At 41.1% G+C, this 20,394-nt stretch overlaps 2 protein-coding genes across 3 annotated transcripts in view; one reads left to right on the forward strand and one right to left on the reverse strand.

Moving 5' to 3' along the window:
- Positions 1-2,231, reverse strand: part of WASHC5 (WASH complex subunit 5) — a 28,183-nt gene extending 25,952 nt beyond the window's left edge. Inside the window, exons 1-2 of the mRNA XM_048050586.2 lie at positions 2,067-2,231; positions 875-1,170 (exon numbers count right to left, since the gene is read on the reverse strand). Coding sequence (XP_047906543.2) covers positions 875-1,060 — 186 coding nt within the window. The 5' untranslated portion in view covers positions 1,061-1,170; positions 2,067-2,231. The remainder of the gene's footprint in view (positions 1-874; positions 1,171-2,066) is intronic.
- Positions 2,232-2,237: 6 nt separating this feature from the next.
- The window catches only part of NSMCE2 (NSE2 (MMS21) homolog, SMC5-SMC6 complex SUMO ligase), a 129,909-nt gene continuing 111,752 nt past the window's right edge, over positions 2,238-20,394 (forward strand). For both annotated transcript variants that reach the window (XM_066990737.1, XM_013185015.3), the window contains exons 1-2: positions 2,238-2,379; positions 5,581-5,728. In XM_066990737.1, the coding sequence (XP_066846838.1) occupies positions 5,596-5,728 (133 nt within the window). In that variant the 5' untranslated portion in view covers positions 2,238-2,379; positions 5,581-5,595. The remainder of the gene's footprint in view (positions 2,380-5,580; positions 5,729-20,394) is intronic.

Consider the following 20,394-nt stretch of genomic DNA (forward strand, 5'->3'; position numbering starts at 1 on the left):
CCCCTGCCATATTGCTGTATTGTTAACTTTTCTTTTACTGTACACTCCAGGTAAGTCAAACTCCCTACAGCTCCTTCTAAATCACGTTGGAGAATGATAGAGGGAAATATGTTCTATGAGAATCTTCAAGTTTGTAAGGGAAACAAGGGCTTTTCATGCTCTCTTTGATTTATTTGTTGATCCAGTGCCTGTGACGAGCCCAGTGAATGAACAATCATGGTACTGTCCAACAGGAAAGCATGAAGCAGTTTTCACGGCTGCAAAGAATAAGCTACAGATAACCAAAGGAAGATGGGCATACTGCCCACAGTAGTGCTCCAAAGAAAAACAACCCACTGCACAGGCTCAGAACTTGCTGGTTAAAGCAAAATTTAAAGTTCCTTCAAGAAATAATAACCGAGGACTTGAGTCTTATATGATCAACAACCATCAAAATTCGCAGGCCAGATGACTCATCATACATTCTGAAAGACTGCTCTTCTATGTATGCACTTAAAATTGCCACCCCTTCTTGCCCTAAAACTCAGTGTGGGTACTGGTTAAATGTATATTCTGCCTAGGGGCCTAAGCACAGAGCGCTCACCAGGCTGTTTCTGCTCACTCAAATGAGTAAGATGAGGCTAAGTGTGACCAGAACTATACAAAATACAAGACAGTCCAGAAGCGGAATGTTAGCATGCGAGCATATCCCAATTACTATCTCAGTTTAGTAGATTTTTGGTAAGCACTAAGCAAATAGCAAGTCATTGCAGTCAATTCTGAAGCATGCTGGTAATAAACACAGCACACAGGAATGGCTACTTTGTAGCCCTTATACTCTACCAGGACAGCAACACTTTAAAGTGAAGTTTAACAATAGAAGAAAAGGGTTTACCTTAAAATAACTGAAATCAAATATGATATCTCCATATTTCTGTTGATCAGCCTTGTCCTTCAGCCTGAAAACACCGGGAATAAATTCTGAGAGTCTTAAGAGTTCTGCAATGATGGCATTTCCACAGGAGACAATCCGAAGAATTGCCTGACCACAGAGATTATTTTCAGCAAGAAAATCAACCATCGTGGAGCTGGACGTGAACACGTAGCACAGGTCCTGTAGTCTGTTTCTCAACGTTAGATTTCCTGTTATTTGAAGAAGAATGAGAAAACTAGCTGCTCCATTAACAGCACCTATAAAAACAAAACCACACACATTCAGAGTGCTTCATGTTTGTATTTTTGATAGTTTAGTCCATGCAGATTTTTAAGCATACCCCTAAATCTTTCAGCTGAAAGATAAATGCTCTATTTAAAGCAGTTGGTGAAGTCAAAAAAAAAAAAGTGCACTGAACTCATCTTTAGCATATACACAGCGTTTGATTCAGTCACCTGTGCAACCAGGCAAGACAAGCACGGTCTCTTGGACCAGAAAATTTGAAGAGAAATGTTAAAGAATGAACTGATGACAAATACTGAAGCAATTGAGGCCATGCAGGAGATGGTGGCAAGGAAAACAAAACAGGTTAGGTGTCTATAATAGGTTCAAACACAGCTGAAATAATTGTAACGGGCTTTAGCAAAACAAAGAAGACTTTTGCAGCCAAAGGGCTAACTTTTGTGCTGCAGCCATTTATTTACTGACATTTTTTCCTTCAAGATGCGCAGCACAGCACCACTAAAATAAGCTTTCATATTTTAGGAGCCTTTGCGTGAGGCTTCGAACTGACTTTTAGTTTTTTAACCAAGACCTTTCCAAGCCCCTTGGAACAAACTGAAGGCGGGGGCACCCCTTCAGCCCCCTGACCCGACCCAGGAGCCTGACCGTCCGGTCGTGTGGAGCCCAGCGGGGTGTAACAGGATGTAACCCCGATGGAACAGGACTGGGCTTTAAATTCCGTCTCCCCCACTCCCCCTCGGGCCGTGGGGTGCCTTTTTGGCCCGAATACCCCGTCCAAGATCGCAGGAGCCGCCCGAAACGCGCCCCCGGTGCAGCGCAGCCCTCTCAGCCCCGGGCGCTTCCCTGTCCTTTCGCCTCAGCCCCGGGCGCTTCCCCCGGCCGCCCCGCCAGGCCCTCCCTTGCCCCTCACCGCCTGGACGAGCCCTGGAGAGACCTCCTCGGAGCTAGCCCCATGCCTCAGGGCTGCCAACAGCGGGGAGAGCTCCAGCTTCTCCCCACAAAACCTCTTCCCCGCCGCGGCGGTGGCAGCACGGCGGGAGGCGGCGGCGGCTGTGCCCAGCCCTCCCATCACATGATGGCGCCGTCATGTGGAGAGGCGCCGGCTGATGAGGCGGTTCCGCCGCCTTCCCGGCCCGCCTCGCCCGCTCGTAACAGCGAGGGAAGGGTCGGTGGACCTCCGGGACCCCTCCGGCACCCCTCCGGGCTGCGGCGGCTGGCTCTAGGTGAGCAGCGGGCGCTGCTGAGGGAGCCCGCCCTGTCCGCCCCATGCCCCCTGAGGAGATGGAGGGGGACCGCTGCCCTCCGGGTGGGACTGGTGTAGGGCGGCCGGGCGGCCTCAGCTTGGGGTCGGGGGGCGAGATGAGGGTACGAGGGCATGGGGGAACGGAGCTTGATGCTTGGGGGGCTCCTCTCCACACCGCTGTGGGAGGAGAGTAGCGGCCCTATGGGGCAGGCGGTCACCCAGATGCCCAGGGGGTGGGCGCCCAAGAGGTGGGCGCCTTTGGGTCTCCGCCTCGTGGTTTGGGAGCGTGGGGAAGCTAGGTGGCTTGCTCAAATCTCGAAGGCATGTGGTAGAATATGAAGTATAATTTAAGATTTGTGCTCTGCAGCCCTGTTCGGACCGTTGGGTCACTTACTGTTGAAAGAAACTTGCCTCGCTGCTTGCACTTGGTCACTTTTTCAACTCTCGGTTTTGCTTGGGTCTTCCTGAAGTGAGGTGTGTTGGGTTGGGAGTGGCAAATGGATGCACCTGCTTAAGACTTTTCTGGCAAGAAAGGCTCAAAAGCTGTACAGGCTTTAAAAAAAAACTGTACAGGTTTACAGCTGTAAAACCAATTCCAGTGAGGATGTTGCTGTGCCTCCGTTGGCAGCATGGACAGCTGCAAGCTGATGTTGAAGAGTTCACTTAGACAATTTGAGGGGGAAATCTTTGGAATCAAAAACAATTTCTGAGAAAAATAAGCTTATATATATATATATATATATGTATATATTTTGTCTAAGAGTACTTAAATTATCTGCCAAAGCACAAATTGAGATACAACTACCAACACAGTGGTATGATCTAATATTGTAAACAATAACTTAAGTTTCAGTTTGGCTTGGTCACTGCTTCCACAAATATTAAGAGAATGAAGAAGCCAGTTTAATTTTTCGCTATTGTTTTTTACAGAATCCTGTCTTTCAGTGTATATCTGTGAAATTTCCAAAAGAACAGCGGGTTTTCTTGATGAGTGAGATTTACCAAGTTCAAGAAGTCAGCTAGGTTCTTGCTGTTAACTTTGATGCTCTAAATAGGCCCAGAAAGATAAAAATGATAACATGATTTCGTGTGGCTATTTAACGGTGTATAAGATTTGGATCACAGAGGTTCTATACAAATAGTCTTGGTGAGATAGCAAACAGCTGCTTAAAAAAACAAAGTTAAAAATAATATAACAACTTAAAGCATTTGTTATTAAATATATCTTGAAGAGCATCTTTAATTTTTTATTTATTTTTTTAACTTTCACAGAGTTCTGTAAGGAACTTTTTGCATGTCTTCTGCTGTCAGTCTGACAGCCTCTAAAGATAACAATTGCTGTCTTTTGACAGGGAGAGCATGAGCTGAGCTAACCGGAGCAATTGTTGAAGACTGCTGCCTCTTCTCTGGCAAGATGCTCCTTTAGAAGGGAAAGAGAGGAAGTCAGTTAATATGGAATTCAGAAATTCAAGTTGTGGCAAACACAAAAAATCACTATGTTGTTAAAAACTGTTGTAAACCCATGACCTGAAAGCAGCGTCATAAAAGGTGGTGTTGAGTAGCCAAGCACATTTTTGAAGCAGGAAAAAAAAAGAAAAAGATATGAAAGAAAACATTAGGAGAGAAGAGACTGTGATGGCAGGTATTCAACTCCTACAATTTGCACGATGTTCATGAGGAACATAGCAATGTTATTGATGTTAGGATGAGCGTAAGATGTAGTTCTGGAATCCAAGTGTAAGTAGTAGAGGGAGAGAGGGAGATACAGTCTTAATATGCAAACCTTGGGCAAAGCTTTATCCTTTAATATTTTGCATATTTCTGTTGGATTATGGCCTGTCAAAGGCTTTTGTTGATATACCAACTCATCCCCTTGTAATTTTGGGTACTATTTAGATAAAATTTGTACTATAAATCAATTTTGGTTATGGATTCTGTTCTCTTCCTCCTTCCCAGTATGATCTGAGTGTAGTCCTTGAAAATCTTAGTTACTGTTTACATGGACTGATACGGTATTTCTGTCTGTCCAAGACTTACTGTTATAAACAAGCGTGTTTTTAAAGCTGAGCGGAATTTTTCTTATCTCCTGGAACTTAAAGTATAAAACTCTGCACACCGGATCCTTGTTTCTTACAATACCTACATGTCGTCCAAGCAAGTTATGATAAAGCTTAAAAAAGGAAGGGCAGAAGCTGAAATTTTAGAGGGGAGATCACCAACGGATATGAACAGTGTGGACAGGGATAGCGAAAGCAAGCTGACTTGAGGGTTATGTTAATGACAGAGGAGAAGCAGTTAATCCCAGGAAAGTTGTAGGTTGTGGGTCTGTATTGGGGAAGATGGTGGTAAAGAGGCAAACATGATTCTCGTGTGATGCTGTTGTGTGCCAGTGGAACACTGCTGCTAACGACACAGTTTGTGACAACTTTGGGGGAAACAGGCACCATCTGTAAGGTGGGCTTTTATTTAAAAATGATGTTAGATGATTTACTGCTGAATATATTCTTAGAGCCCTTTATTTATTTATATTTTTCCCCACTGGATAAGCTGTTGAAACAGGCTTGTAGATGGTGGGGCTGAATTTGATGTGAGAAGTCGTATTTCTTACTAGCCTGGTTGCTAATGTGTCTAGAAAACACAGGGAAATCTTGGGGTGTGTGGGCTTTCTTCAGAGCTGAGATAGAGCAGTAATTTTCAAGCTAACATTATCACTGAGGTTAAATTTCATTGTGGTTTAGCAGTAGAAATGAGCAGATGAAAAGGGCAAGCTGCATTTTGGGGTGTAGTTTTGCTTAATATTTGCTTAATGTTGAATAGGAAGGGAATTGAAAACTTCTGGTGAATTGCAGTTCCACTGACACTTCATAGAATCCTAGAATGGCTTGGGTTGGAAGGGACCTTAAAGATCATCTGGTTCCAACCCCTGCCATGGGCAAGGATGCCACCCACTAGACCAGGTTGCCCAGGGCCTCATCTAACCTGGCCTTGAACACCTCCAGGGATGGGGCATCCACAGCTTTTCTGGGCAGCCTGTTTCAGTGCTTCACTTGTGAGCTAAGATTTCATCCCTGCTCTGTAGTGTTTCAGCGGTCCTGTGAACACTGCTATTTGCACTTTCGTTTTATCTCCCAAATTCTTTGGGTGTAAACTGCATTCAGAATGTTCTGTCTGTTATTTCTAGAGTAACGATTTCAAGATGCCAGGGGCTGCAAGAATTTTGTTCAACTCTGTGGATTCCTCTCTCTCATCTCTGAAAAACTGCCTATCTTACATAAATACTGGAATGGATATCACTACTCACGTTGCCCTTGACCTCGTGGAAAGTTTCAGTAAGTAATTCCTCTGAGTATCTTCTTCTATTGCATCCCGAATCTCACAGGTGAATCCTAGGCCTACATATTTTGACTTTGTTACAGTCAATATCTATCTTTGTTATAGGAACTGTAGCTCTGCTGGCTATACAGGGTGTTTTCATCCCACTCACTTCATTCTTTTCAATGATAAATTCAATGAAAATGTAAATACCAAGCAAACATTGTCCCAGCTTTTGTAACAACCCAGACTAACAGTGTTCCAGTGTTTATTATCCTATCGCTTTGTAAAAACTTCAGTATTGCTGAAGACGATGGAGAAGACCTTTTAAGGTGAATAAAATGACTTTTCTTTCTAATACTGCTTCTTTGTGTGTGTTTCATTTAATGTTTAGGGCAAGATATATTAAACAATGCTAATGATTTTGAGTACAAAGCTTGAGACACCTGTTAGGGGATGCAATTTTCTAAAATGCTGTCTGTTTCTCTGCTGAAAAACAGACCCTTTAAGGGTGCTTTAGTTTGGACATGTACAAACTGGGATACCATAAATCTAATCATTTCTAACAGTCTTGTCATTGCTATTTCACAGCAACAGGTGCAGTGCAAAGCTACTTTTCAAAGACAAATATTACACCTCCCATTTCTGTAACTCCTTAGATCTGTGATAATATTTTCACTAGGAACAAAAAATCAAACCTTTAAAGCTTTAATTATGAGCAGAGAGTGAAAGTCCTCTAAAAGAAAAGATTTGTCATTCATTATAAATCTTGCGCTCAACTAAGCCAAGGTTTATGTACAATCAAGATGAATGCTTCTCCGTTTGTCTAGTGTGATAGATCTCTCTCCTCTGACCTTTTTATCCATATTGCTGTCAGAGACAATTGACGTGCTGTTTCTGGATGGTAGAGGAAATGGAAAGCTTGTCTGAACAGTCAGCTGGGGATTCCCTTTGTGGTAAGACGGGTATAGCCAGTTCTGCTTCCTCGCTGCCTTTGCAGCCACCATCCCTCCTACTTTTCCATCAGTGGAGACACACCGAATGTAGTGAATTCTTGTAATCCCAGAATGATCTGCAGAAATTAGTTATTGGTGACAGAAGAAGTTTTGATTAATATCACTTCTCTGTGGAAGCCAAATCAAGCCCCTGTTGCATTCACGTTTGGAGGCATGATAGGCAACTTAAGCTTCACTCTGCAGGTTTGCAGCTGAGGGTTTGTGCATGATACTCCTAGGAAATTTCATGATCTTTCTCAATCACCTACTTCTGGCATATTAGTCTTTAATTACAACCTTAAAGTTGTTTGTCCACTTCATTCAGTAACCAAAAGGACCTTATGTAATATATTGTCCAGGGAGGGGTTTACTCCTGATGAGCTTCTTATGGCCATTGTTACAATTAAGTTGTATCATGTGACTGGAAACAGCTCCCAGACCATAAAATTCATTTTATTTTAGCAGGGGTAACATCCTGTAGAATTGTAATTCCAGGATTTTGAAGCATGACCTTTTAACATAGTCCGTCCCGTTGCGCTACAGAAAAGCTATTACAGGCTTACTTTTGTAGTTTAGTTTAAATCTCTATGATCTATGTGCTATGGTGTTAACTCTTCACTTAGAGTAATTCTCTCCTTCACTCCTACTCGTTTCTTTGCTGATTTATGCACATGTGAAACAAGCAAATGAGTGAAGCTCCCTCACTTTTCTTTTACAAGGTTTGTTTTTCACTCCCTTAGCTGTATATATAAAGGTCATTCATCTCTTGAACTTGAGCTTCAATTTCTTATGTTCCATATACAATGCCATCAGGAAGATACAAAGTTTCTGTGGTGTGACATACTTTTGGTAAATAACTGCTGTGGTTTTTTGTTTGTTTGGTGTTTTTGAGTTAGCATCATCTGGTCTGCAGTACTTGGCTGTTAAGCTCGTATAACCAACTCATTAACACAACTTGTCACATATATAAAATTGTCACCCACCTATTCTACTTAGCCTGCATGTTCTGAGGCAAAGTAGTCATTTAATTTTGAGACACCTTTAGGTAATATGCTTCTGCATTCTTGTTGTTGTCCATTTGCAGTTTGTTTTAATTTCCTTTACAAAATCTAGCTTCATCCAGCTTCTGACAGGTTTCATTGCTAGGCTTTGCAGTGGCAAAAGAATTCTATTGTGATTATGTGGTCAGTATTTTATTTTACAAGCCCTGTTGCTGCGAAGATGCTTGCATGTTACACAACTCTGCTTTTTGGGAATAGTACTGGGGTAAAATTCTCTTAGGAAGTACATGAGAGAGGTTGGATTTACATCTGAAGATAGATAACCCAAAAGGCATACAAAGTTAGTGCAGTAAGTGACGTCTGTTTCTTTTCTGAGTTGTTACTCTCCAAGAGCCCAACCTTGAAAACCTTTACTGGTAGGCATATTTATTAAATAATACACATTAGTGTTTGCTGGACTGGCTACAGTTAAATGCAGTATCATGGAGGGATCTCCCATAAATGCACCTGATAGGAAGTTAGATTTAAAAAAAAAATTTTTTTTAAAGATCTTCCTGGATCACTTTTCCCTCTTTTTTCTTTAGATTATGATAGGGGCTTTGCTCATGTGTTGTATTTGAGATGTTTTATAGGCAGCAAACGCTGTGGTTTTGTTGTGGTTTTTTTTTTCTCCCTAAGATTTAAGGGCGATTCATGAAAGAACGTGTATGTAATTTTTCTAACTTCAGTGCTCTAATATAAGAATAATATAAAGAAGAAATAGAAATTAACATATGAATTTTCTTTGACGTATTTAAAGTGCTTTTATGGTATTTCAGTCTTGAGGGTGCTTCCCTGTTAAGTAAAAGCCTGCATACTAGGGCTAGAAAAGGCTCTTCGTTTTCTGACATACTTAGTGGAGAAGGATGTAGGGAACAGTTGTGAAGAACATAAAAAGAAAACAGTTTGGTGTTTCAGCACGGTTGTGTGCGTGTGAGTTGTAAAGCAGCCACGATTGTTCAGGTGGAGTGAAAACCAAAGCTCGCTAGGGGGCAGGAGAACATAGGAAGTAAACAGTACTTCCCTTGAAGCTCCAAAAATATTGAAAAGAAACTGGCTGCTTTACCTCTCTGCTGATCTGGCCGTGATCCATGAGCCGCCTAAAGCCCTCTCCAGTTAAACCGTCCAGAGAACAAAGAACTCTTCTTCCAGGGGTTATGGGAGCCATAAAAACCTCTCGGGATGACTGAATCTAAGCTCCTTAACAGGTGGTGGTAGTGTTACATGGAATAAAGAGGGAGCAAGCCTGCTTTTTAGATCGTGAAACCCTGTCGGCTGTTGATGGGAAGAGGTGCCACTTGTGTGCCACAGTTGGCTCAGGATATTCCCTGCTTTACAGTAGCCTTGTAACCTTCCGTAACCTTTCTTTAGAGGATCTCAGCTGCTTTGCAAACACTGGCTAAGCCTCTCTGCTCTCTGGGAGGTAAATAATGGTTGCAGGGATTACTTCCTCTACCAGGATTGAAATGAAAATCTTCTGAGGGAATAAGGGTTGCTATATAGAAACGTTGTGACTCCATAATAATCCGAAAGAGAAAAATAAGTTTTCCTCCATCTGATTGAAACAGCAGAGAAAACTTAACTAGAGAAGATAGAAAGGGGTTTTTGAGTTGGATGTTGGGGACATCAGATTAAAATTACTGTGATATTTATTCATGAGTAAGCAGATCTTTCACGGCTTTATGTTGATGTGTGCTTTGAAAGTTTCAGAACAAAATCCAGCACTGGGTTTTAATCAGTAATTTCCCATGTAGAATTCCTCCTACTGAAGTAAGACTTTCCTTTCTCTCAGCACCATATTTCCCTTTAGGAAGCTGCCGTCTACCCACTGACTCACTTCAATCCTGTTTAAAGGGATTTTGATCTGTTTCTGGGTGAAGGTGGCATGGCTGCAAGCTAGTACACATACCGATGCTACCATGTATTACTGTGCTGCTGTACTTAAAATTATTCACTTTTAAAAGCTGTAATAAAGCTGCAATAAATATTAATCTGAGGAATGTAGAAAATTGAGGGAATCTGTTTCACTGTTTCAAATGATTTTGAAGATTTAAAGATTTGTAGCCTTTCATCAAATGTTACCCCATTTGGCAACGCAGGACAAAATGTAGCAGTTAATCTACTTCTTCGCAGCCTGGAATGGGTTCGTTTTACTACTTTCTGCAAAATAATAATACTAATAAAAATAATGCTTACCCATTTCACAGGAATATTGGAAAGATTTAATGTCCGATATTTCCAAGCAGGTTCACAGTTATCTCTATTTATGCATATAGTTGTCCTGACATCTGCTTACAGTCCACAATAGTAAGTTTAAAATGATTTCTGTCCATTTAATCCTTATTTAATGTTGTGAGATGTTTTGGGAATCCCAGCGAGCAATAACGAGCAAGTATGGATATTTTTACTATGGAATTGTCAATAATAACAGAGCTCACATGAAGTCAAAAGAAAAGTATTCTGCAGTAGAATTAAAGCAGTCTGAAATATCTCTGAGGCTTCTAATGATATAAAGACCCAGAATCTGTTCCCAGCTTTTTACTACCTCCTCTTTCTTTTGTGCCTCCTGGCATCTTGTTCGCTGTTGCTGTACTCTGGAAACAAACCTTCAGTGAGCTCCGACCACAGTGGTCCCCAAGTCTTTTTCCTCTAAGGATCCTACTATTCACCCTGTGCTGTAGGGATGAGAGAGTTGTACTGATGTAAGCTTTATTAGCAAAACTTCACTTATCCGAGTCTTAGTTTCATCAACGTTTCTGTTACATAGTCCCCTAGTATATTTAGGTCCATTTTGTTCTAGTCCTCTATAGGCTTACGAAAAGAAAACGCTAGTATTAAATATTCAGGTCAGGCATTGCTCGTTTATGAACATAGATGATCTCTACCAAAGTAAGGCAATAGTGTTGTTCAGGATTTCTGTTAACCTCTGGTGATTCAGGTAAAGGATAATTTTAATGTATCCGAACCTGAAAACCTCGTGTTTCTCAAAAAACTTTGTTGATATCCATGAAGTTATATTGATGAATAAGACTTGCCTGTTCATAGAGAATTTGCAGACTTTTGACATTGAGCATCCTTGTGGTGCTGTGTTGTGAGCATGTGCTGGCAAACTGACAGAGCTGAAATAGGATTTCTGAGGAACTGAGGATCTGAGCTGGAGATGAAAACTAGTTTCACCAAACTGAATGTGAAAGGGAAACAACTAACTTAAAAGTTTATTTTATTTAATGATTTTAAATGAAAGATTTATGTCCATCCCAGGCATTCTGCCGATTATCTTTAGGTACTGACATTGTCTAAAGGCCATACGTTTTTTGTTTGTTTTTTGTTTTCCAAAATAGCATCGTGGTACAGAGACACTTTAAAATGTCACTATAGAAAAGGCCATGTAAGCAGCAAAATGGAGTGTGCAGAGTTGGTTTCAGTGTGTCCTCTCTGCACTCAAAATGCTCTTGGGCGTTCTATGGCCCAGTCCAGTGAAACACTGAAGAAAAAGATACATTTAAGTTCTCGAGTGATCACCAACTTTCAGAGTGATCCGTGTATTTTAAATGTTACGTGCATTCTCATATCCTTTGCTGGATTGGAGTCCTAATAGATACGGGAATTTGAAGGTGACACTGTTGGAAATGAGTTACAAGTGCAAGTAAAATCGTTGAGTTTTACTATAATTTCTGTCTTTCTAAATTCAGCCTCAGTCTGTTGTTTGAGCTTTAGCGGTGTGACTGAAGAAAGAATTCACTGTCAGTACTTGTTTGGCAATCTCTCTCAGCTGTGACGTTCCTAGTATTGATCTGTTAAGTCTCCTATTAATACCTCTGTACGCTGAGGAGCAGCTATTTGCACTGCTTACCTAACTCAGCATCTTCCTATAGGGTTAGAAGGCACTGCTGGATACCCACGTGAAATACTTGAAGGATTGATAAGTCTTTCTTTCTGTTTTTTTTTTTTTTTCATTGCTATAACCTGCCATACGTATGGACTGATGTGCTGCTGATGTTTTGGATATGCCGTAACAAAGACAGACATCACTTCCCAGCTCTGCTTGGCAGAATGGGATATGAATTCTGCCAGCTTGCTGAGGATGGCGGTTTTATCTGGCTCCTCGAAAGCAGAACTTTCTCAAGAATATGGGGCTGTGAAGGACACAGAGTTGTAGATATTGGAGGAAAGAAGACTAATTCATGGTCATCTCCTGGCCTCCAGCCCAGCACTTTGCTCTTTAAAGGGGTAATTGCTTTTGTCTCTGGTCTGGAGCCAAAGCCACGTGGGACTGGGAAGAATGGCCAAAGCAAATTGGGAAACAATTGGAGAGACTGGAGAGCATGCTAGCTATAGACAAGGTGCTAAGAAATTCTTAAAATAAACTGTCTAAAAAAATGTTATAAAGCATTAGCACATGGCGTTTTGCTTGATGATATGAACAGGTTTTCACACAAACGAGATGCTTCCCTGATGTCTGGGACTTTCTCCCAGCTGCATGTTACGTCCCCACTAAAATGCAGAGGCCCTGGAGTGCAGAACAGGTGGGTGGGAAGCAGGCAGCCACCTGAGGTCTGATCTTACTTAGGGGAAAAAAATGAGTCTTTTTTTTTTCCTTCTCAAAACCTTGCCCTAAAATCTCGCAGTCAGCTGCTACCTTTGGCTGCTCGCCGTCAGTATAACATAGCAGGAATCTTCCTGTTGCAGTTCACCCACGTGAGAGCTCCTCGCCCACACCCCGTCAACTTTCTTTCTCCGCACTCTGAAGGATTTCTCTGCTCACCACTCCGGACAGGGCAGGCCCGTGGGTCTTCCGGAGCTTTAGTGATACAGTTTTGTGGCATGTGCCCCAGATTAAGAGCCCTTTACGGCTCTGGCTCTTCCTGCTTGTCTGCTCTTGTTTCCTATTGCATAACCTGCTCCCTCTGCCAGAGCAGCTTCCCTCAGCACTGGCTGCTCATCCCACTTGTCTGGTTCCCCTTGCCCTAGAGCTGTCTCTGCACTTTTGAGTGCTGCACTGCACCTCACACGAGTGACGTCCTCCCTTTACTAACTGCTTTCTATTCACCAAATTGCTTGGGATCCACTTGGGTCTCGATGCCTGTTGAATACTAGCCAAGAAGTAGTCGGTGGTGTCGGATCTTTGAAACGTGGGTTTAGCTCTGTGAGACTACCCACAGCACTTGGGTTTCTCTCATTGCTGTCTGACCGTGGTGTTACACAGGAATCACTCTAAACATTGCTGACCCTTGTTGGCATAGGGAATATAGATGTGTAGGTCAGCCTGGTATTGAGAAATTATTGGCAGCCTTTTAATAGACAGTTGATTCACGAGGTTCTACGGAACATCTACTATTTTTACGTGCAGTGGCTTGCTGAAGACATAGTGGCAACCCGTAACAAACAAAAAGATTTGATAGAAATTCATTCATCACTGAGAGCAGGAATCCTTTCTGTGGAAGTTTCTCTGTCACTGACCTAAAGCTCTCCTGCTTGGAATGGTGCAGACAGCAGTGTGAGGATGGAGTCCATCCTCGTGTTTGACTACGTAATGGTTTGGTTCATTTGTTTCCATTGTCCTTTTTTTTTTCTGGTTTATTTTTCATTGAAAATGCAAACGCAGGATTCCTTCAGTGCCATAACACGAATCTTAACATTGGAGAATTTCTTGTGTGTGAAGTGACCGCGGTGTCGTTGTTTTGGGATCCATAAACGATCCTGCTGATACCTGTGCTCATAAAATTGTCATTCTCTGTTAGTTTCCATGATGTTAGAGATCACTGCACTTCATAAAAGTAATCAAAGCTTAAGGTACTTGTCCTGAGAACAGGCTACAGTCTATCAGCTAGAATGACACTTTGCAATCTGCTTGATAAAGAGGTGGGATGAAGATCTGCTGCATGAGGAAATGAGCAGGACTAAACTTTGACTTGTTATCCTGGCTGTCCTTGGCCAGGGAAGATAATCTGTGATAAGATTTTTTTCTTCTACATCCTACCTTCCTTTGCGTTTGAATTGTGGTTTTGTCAGGCTGCTGGCTACCTACAGGATTAGTGGCCTTGTAACGGACAAAACTGGGGGCTGTGCTGTAGGGACCGTGCATGAGGAACCAGATCTTGTTTTCCCCCCTATGTGCCCATAGATCTGCGAAGATGCTCCTGGGAAGGAAATAACACACAATTTTACATACCGTGTAGGAATAGTATTAGAATTGAGCAATCCATTACTTCTTTATGGACACGAGGGAACAATTTTACCTGGATTTGAAATCCCCAGGAGTGTGCCTCAGTCTCTCAGAATTTACTTTTCTTTAGGTTGGAATAAATTCCAAGGAAGGGTCGTGGGATTATTTTTTTTCTTGGTGAAGAATGCAAGTGTAGACTGTCAAAGTCTGTCCTGGAGATTAATGGCTTTTCACGGACACTTGGTATACAAAAAAGTTTCCTAGCTATGAGAGAAGGTATGGTAGAAAATGAAACGAGACCAGCGATCCGTTAAGTTCAGTAACCCTTCACCATGAGCCTCTACCAGGTGCTTTGTTGGAAGCTGCAAGAATTCCCCCACTGTACAAAGCTGTTCATGGGGGAAGTTTCATTCCGATCCCAGGCATTTATCTTCCAGAAGCTGTTTGTTAACTGCTCTGCTTTGTTGCTACACCAGTGTCAGCTGTACTAATTGGTGCTAAGCACTAAATCGGTGTGGGCACCAGAATTACTTCTTTTCTCTTGGGAAGGCTCTTTTCCTCTTGTTTCAAGTAAACTTGTATTTTCAGGGTATTTGAGATAAAATGCTTCGGATTCTCTTTCTCAAGAATACAGCGTTGTTTTTCTTTCCTTCAAATCCTTCTCTGAGGCTTCATTCTTTTAGGAAAAATGTTCTTTTTTTATAGTAACTTATGCTTGTGTCCTGTATTACATTGTGCTTCTTGGATTGTTTTTCAGGTATATAACCGTTCAATTAACAGTAAGGAAGATATGTATGTTTTCTTAAAGTAGGTAGGCGAATGGTATCACCCATTAAAGTAATTCTTCAAGTAATTTCATTGTTTTGAAGCAGAAAGGATGCTTGGGCTTTTGCGAAATGCTTTTCCAAAGACAAAAAATTCCATTTTGCACATTATACTCTTCAATCAGTACCAGAATTTTGAGGGTTGGATTCTTTTTTTCTGACTTACACTTGTGCCTCAGTGATTACAGTGGAAGAATTTCTTACGGCATTTATAGCCACCACTGGTGAGCCCATTGCTGGAATACAGCTTGGTTTTGAAGGTTGTGCTTCAAAGAAGCTGTCTGAAAAATGTGAATTTGGAAATATGCCTTGTTTCAAAATCTGGAAACCGTGACTTGTAATGAAAGATTTGAGCTCCTTTGTATTTATCCAGAAACCAACCTGACCGTAGTCTGTAATCTTGCATAGTGGGAAGAAACAAATATACGGGCTTGTTACTATTTCCTAGCTGGAATTCTGACCGTAAAAAGAACACGGTGCGGCGAGGGGAAAGTAGCTATGTTAAGCAACATGCTTTTTGTCCTGTTGCCTCTTTTTTCATTTTGGATACTCAGCTGAATGCATCCAAGTATTCTTTGTTCCTCAATTTTTGCAGTTCTTGAAGGAAAAGGAAACCCATTAGGTGGCAGCAAAGGCTTTCCTGCAGCTGGTGCAGTTTCTCATTCACCTGCTGTGGTCAGCTGGGGCACTGCAGTAACTCATTCCTAGAATGGATTTCGAGGTGTTGGTGCTATAGCATCATACTCTTGTATTTAGTAACACGAAAATATAAATGGAGGCTTAAGGTTAACAGCGGGGAAAGAGAATTAGTATTATCAGATCATAGATTTTTAAAGCTGTTTGGGACCAACGTGATCTACCAGTTTGACTTCCTCTGTAATACAGATCATTGCATTTCATCCAATTATTCTTGCACGAAGCTGGTATGTTGTGGTTGAACTGGAGAGCATCATTCAGAGTGAAATCCAATCTTGATTTAAAGCTAGTGTGCTGAGTAACTGTCCTCAGTGTGTTCTCATGGAACTGTATTGCACCTGAACGGGAGGTCATCCTCTGGACAGTCTCGGTTTTGTCAGAGCTCTTCTGAGCTCTGAGATGAAAACTGCACAATTTTTAGTGCTCGGGTTTCAGTAGGTAGTTTTTCAAGTACATGCATACATTCATATGTACTTGAAATGTATGCATATTTATACTTTTTTATTCTTATGCATTTCCTAACAAAGTGGGTAATTGTATTCCCCAAAGGTCGTTAGGAGTTGGGGAGGCTTGCAGTCACCTGGTGGGTTACCTCATGTACCCGTCCGTAGCCACTATAAATTTCTCTGTGTCCTAGACCTCATAAATTGGCAGCAGTTTGCAAAATAGATCAGAAGTGGGAATTTAAATGCTGTATAGACCTTTTCGCAGACCCTCTGCACACCAGTAAAGTTAACCTTGAGAGAATGAGCACGCTTACAGCTGTAAGTTATAGGCTTGAAATTGCTGGGTGAGGTTCTTTGGCCTCTGCTATGCATGAGATCAGAATAGATGATCCTAATGGTCTGTTCCAGCTTCAAAATACTATGAAGTACTGCAGAGGTCTTGTGTGGGCTCTTTAGCACAAAGATAAATCAACCTCTTTGAACAAAAGCCAGAGAGGAATATTTTATCTGAATAATTTACTGTATGAAAATATTCTCTGTAGTATATTAATCTGTCATTTTCTTATCGTCATATTTCTGCCACAGAAATATGGCAATAAGAAAATACAGCTAGCTCCTGTTTAAATGTAGAGGCTTACAGTATATATAGAAAATAGTGTGGGCTTTGAAGAACCCACTCTGAAGCTTTAATTTTTATCAAATTGAGTAGATCAGTGTTTAGCTTTCAGTGATCTAATTGTCTGCCTGAGTAACTGGGGAGGGAGGAGGAACCCACAAAAGTTTTCTTAAAAAAAAATAAAATAAAATCTGGGGTTGGCAGCATTCGTCAAGATTAAGAAAATAAAGTAATTGTATTTCTTTTCTTGATTCTTTCCATCAGGGAAAGATTTATCTAAGTTAAAAGTAAGCATTGTGCAGACGCATTTGGTCAAAGCACTAAAGAAACAGTTCCATGGACGTGATTGTTCTGAAACCTTCATCCTGATCCCCTCCCAAGAGGCAGTGGACACTCACCCTGTTTTTTCTTTTTTTAACTTCTATTTTCCCTTCTTTTCCATTCTCATCTGCACTCATCTTTTCAACAATTCAAGAACTTGTAGCTGTTTGTTTTTTTTTAACCTTGCTTTTTTGTTGCTCAAAAATACCTTTTCTATCAGTGCAGGTAGAATTAATTATGATCTTTTTAGTACTTTCAGATAAAAAATGGTTTGAAAAGGCAAACTTAAAAATGCACTCTGACTGAAATCCAGGTTTTAGGACATATTTCTGTTTACACCAGTGTTATGTGGCATACTGACACTCTAGTGAAGAATGAAGGCTGTAATATGTACTGATTAAATTCCAAGAATTTAAATGGGAATGTTTGCTTCATCAGTCAGAGTCGCACAGAAGACTTGCATTTTTCTTATGATTGCTGAGAGTGAGACCTATGAAAAATTTCAGCCTTTGGAGGGCAGGCAGAAGTTGTTTGTTTGAGCTGTAGGTTTAGAATATTTTTCCTTACAAATTACAGAGATTTTTTTTGTTTCCCTTCTCCTCTTTCTCTTTCCCATTTTGTCTCAATAGGAGCAAGGAGGACGTAATAGCTTTATATGAAAGGTGCAAAACAACTGAGATGGTCCCAGTCCGATTTTGGGGAGGCCTTGAGGCAAGGAACAGCTGGGCTCTCAGGCTGAGGTTGTCGCTGTGTGGCCTTGGGCAAGTCATTCAAGCTCGCTAGGCATCAGTTTCTCTTCTTTAAAAAGAGATGTCAGGAGTGTCTTGAGAAGATGTATTAACATGTGAATATCACATACCGCTGTGTAGATATTCGCTTCTGTTGTTGCTTGTGTCTTCTGTGCTTGTGGAAATAATGTTGTGAGAGTCTGGAAAGAATTTCAGCTCTCTGTAGTGGCAGTAGGTGGTTGGAAAAGGTAAGAAAGAGGTAGCCAGCAGAAATTATGTGTGCAGGGGAAAAACAGGCAGTGGAAACCAATAGCCTAGCGAAGATGTCGACTTCTCCTTTTGTGCATTAACAAGACGTACCACAGCTCCAGAAAGTCATCTCCAATATTGCGTCTCTGAAATATGCATAGCACACGAAGTGAAGATTTGCACTTAGATGAATTTTTTGAGTGGACCTTTTGGCTATGTCTGTAGGAGGATAGTTTGACATTTTAATAACGGGTCAATGAATAATACAATGTGAAACTGCTGAAAACGGCTTATCAAAAGAAAATTTACCAGTGAAACACACGGTCCAGCAAAAAGTCAGCTGAAGTGAAAGACAATTCGCTTTATCTCTGAATACGTAGTTCAACTCTCGTTGACAGAGAACCACGTATTTTCTCTCTTCATTAGCTTTGTTTCAGTTTTCAGCCACTGGATTGTATGTTTTTCTCTGCTAATCACAGCCCAACACGTTGAGAAGTCTTCAGGATGGTGATGGTAGGTCACGAGCAAGTCACCTTTAACATCTCTTGCTCAAACTAGCCAAGTTAAGCAGCTTTAGTAAGTCTTGATATAAAACATGCTTTCCAGCCTTTGAGTAATTTGTGTTGCTCTTTCTTTGAAATACTGAAGGAGCTTACTGAAGAATGCAATTAGCAGGATTTAGTCTCATGCCTGTTGATCTAGAAGGAGCCTTTCCCCAAATTATACAATATGTGCCATATAAAGATAAGGACATACCTGCAAAGTTGTCAGCATACAGTTAGCCCCCATTTTAGTTAAAAACAAAACACAACACAACCCTCCTTTAGATATTGAACAAGGGTATTGCATTCATTGTGAGCATCATAAAGCACAAATTTCTGTGTAGGGCATTTGGGTAATCCGTCATTGCTCGTGCTGTTGTCCCAGCCACACTTCTAGGCATTGTTTGTATTTAGTTCCCAAACTGTGAACTACATAGCAGTTACTATTAATGAGTGGTGAGCTTATGTCTTATTTTTTTCAGGTTTCTGTGTGTGTGTTAATGTACTTTTATGCCAATAAAACCACTAAGAAAAGAGCCGTGAGCCATTATATAGGAGGATGTGAGAAGGTAGGAGGTGACCCCAAGGACGGTGATCACCAGGAAGATATCACTTGCTAATAGAGAAAGAATCAAAAGCAGGCTAGTAAAAAAAGGAGCAGAGAAGGGGGAACTGGTTGCAGAGGAAGAGAAGGGGAGAGGAGCAAGTGGTAAAGAAAAGTATAATGAAGGAGAAAAGAGGTAAGAAATAAGAAAGCCACAGCAAGAGGATTAACCAGGACAGTACATTGATTGTGCTCTAGATGATGAAAGATACTTTAATGCTTTCCTAACGATGTTTTCCATGGAAGCAACTTGTGCAGTTTCTACAAAGCTGTTACGCTTTCGCAAAATGGGAAGAGTAGTCTGGCATATAAGTTGAATGAGAACTGTTTCATATGGCTGCAAATGAATCACTGGTCACAGAATCGTTGGGGTTGGAAGGGACCTCTGTACCTCTTCTGGTCCAGCCCCTGCTTGAGCAGGGCCACCCTGACCAGGCGTGGCTTTTGAATGAGAGGGCAGACGTGGTCTTTTGGATTAGTCTCACACTGGGCTTGTTCAGGATACATAAATGTGTGAACCTCCTTGCTTTTTTGACATTATCAAAAAATGCTGTAGTGTTCTGAAATAGGCATATGCTGTAGCGCTCGATAGAAGGTGACAATCTCAAACTGCTCCATAAATTACATATAATGAACTTTCATATGAGAAAAGGCTTAACAAAAGGAGCCAGCTGGCTTAAGGAGAAGGTGGCAGATGAAAAGAACACAATTCAAAGAAGTGTTCGCACATTAAGGAAGTATTTTAACAGGCTTTCCCCAGACTGTAAGTGGGAATGGAATTATACATTGCATGTAAATGTCAAGTGACAATAATATCTTGTGAGTTAAATCAACCTTGCAAACTCTTTCCTATTTTTCTTAAGCAGATGAATAAAGTTTAACTTGTGATTTCCTTACTAATCATCTTAGTAAGCAGTGGGTGAGTAGACTTTTTCTGTATGGGTAGATTAATGTGACATTTTCACAAGACTATTTTTTTTAAAGTTTATTACTTGTGGGTGTGGATCTAATTCACAGCTGCTTTTTGAGTGAATTAGGTATGCCATCACTTATTGAAATTCTGTATTTTTTCAGTATTTTTAGATCCATCTTTTATCCATTCTTAGTTGGAGGTGTGTAGTTTGTCCCGATGTCTCAAGGTGGTCTCTTAATTAAAAAATGAAGACTTCTTTTCCACTGAAGTTACCTACTTCAGTGCACAGATTTGGCTCAGACACTTTTACAGAAAGCCAAGTTAAAATTAAACAAAATTAAAAAGTTTATCAATAAAAGGGGGGGGGGGGGTGGAATTCTCTGAGCTAGTACATCTCGGCTACACAAATCTCAAGCACAGTGATACGGTTCTGGATTTAATTTATTTTAATAACACAGTGTCTCATAGCTATGTGATACTTTTCCAGTTCTGTTTAAGTACTGAACAGAGGGAGCTTTCCTGTATCTGATTACAGAACATTTC

The sequence above is a fragment of the Anser cygnoides genome, chromosome 2 (assembly GCF_040182565.1).
Source record: "Anser cygnoides isolate HZ-2024a breed goose chromosome 2, Taihu_goose_T2T_genome, whole genome shotgun sequence".
NCBI lineage: Eukaryota > Metazoa > Chordata > Aves > Anseriformes > Anatidae > Anser > Anser cygnoides.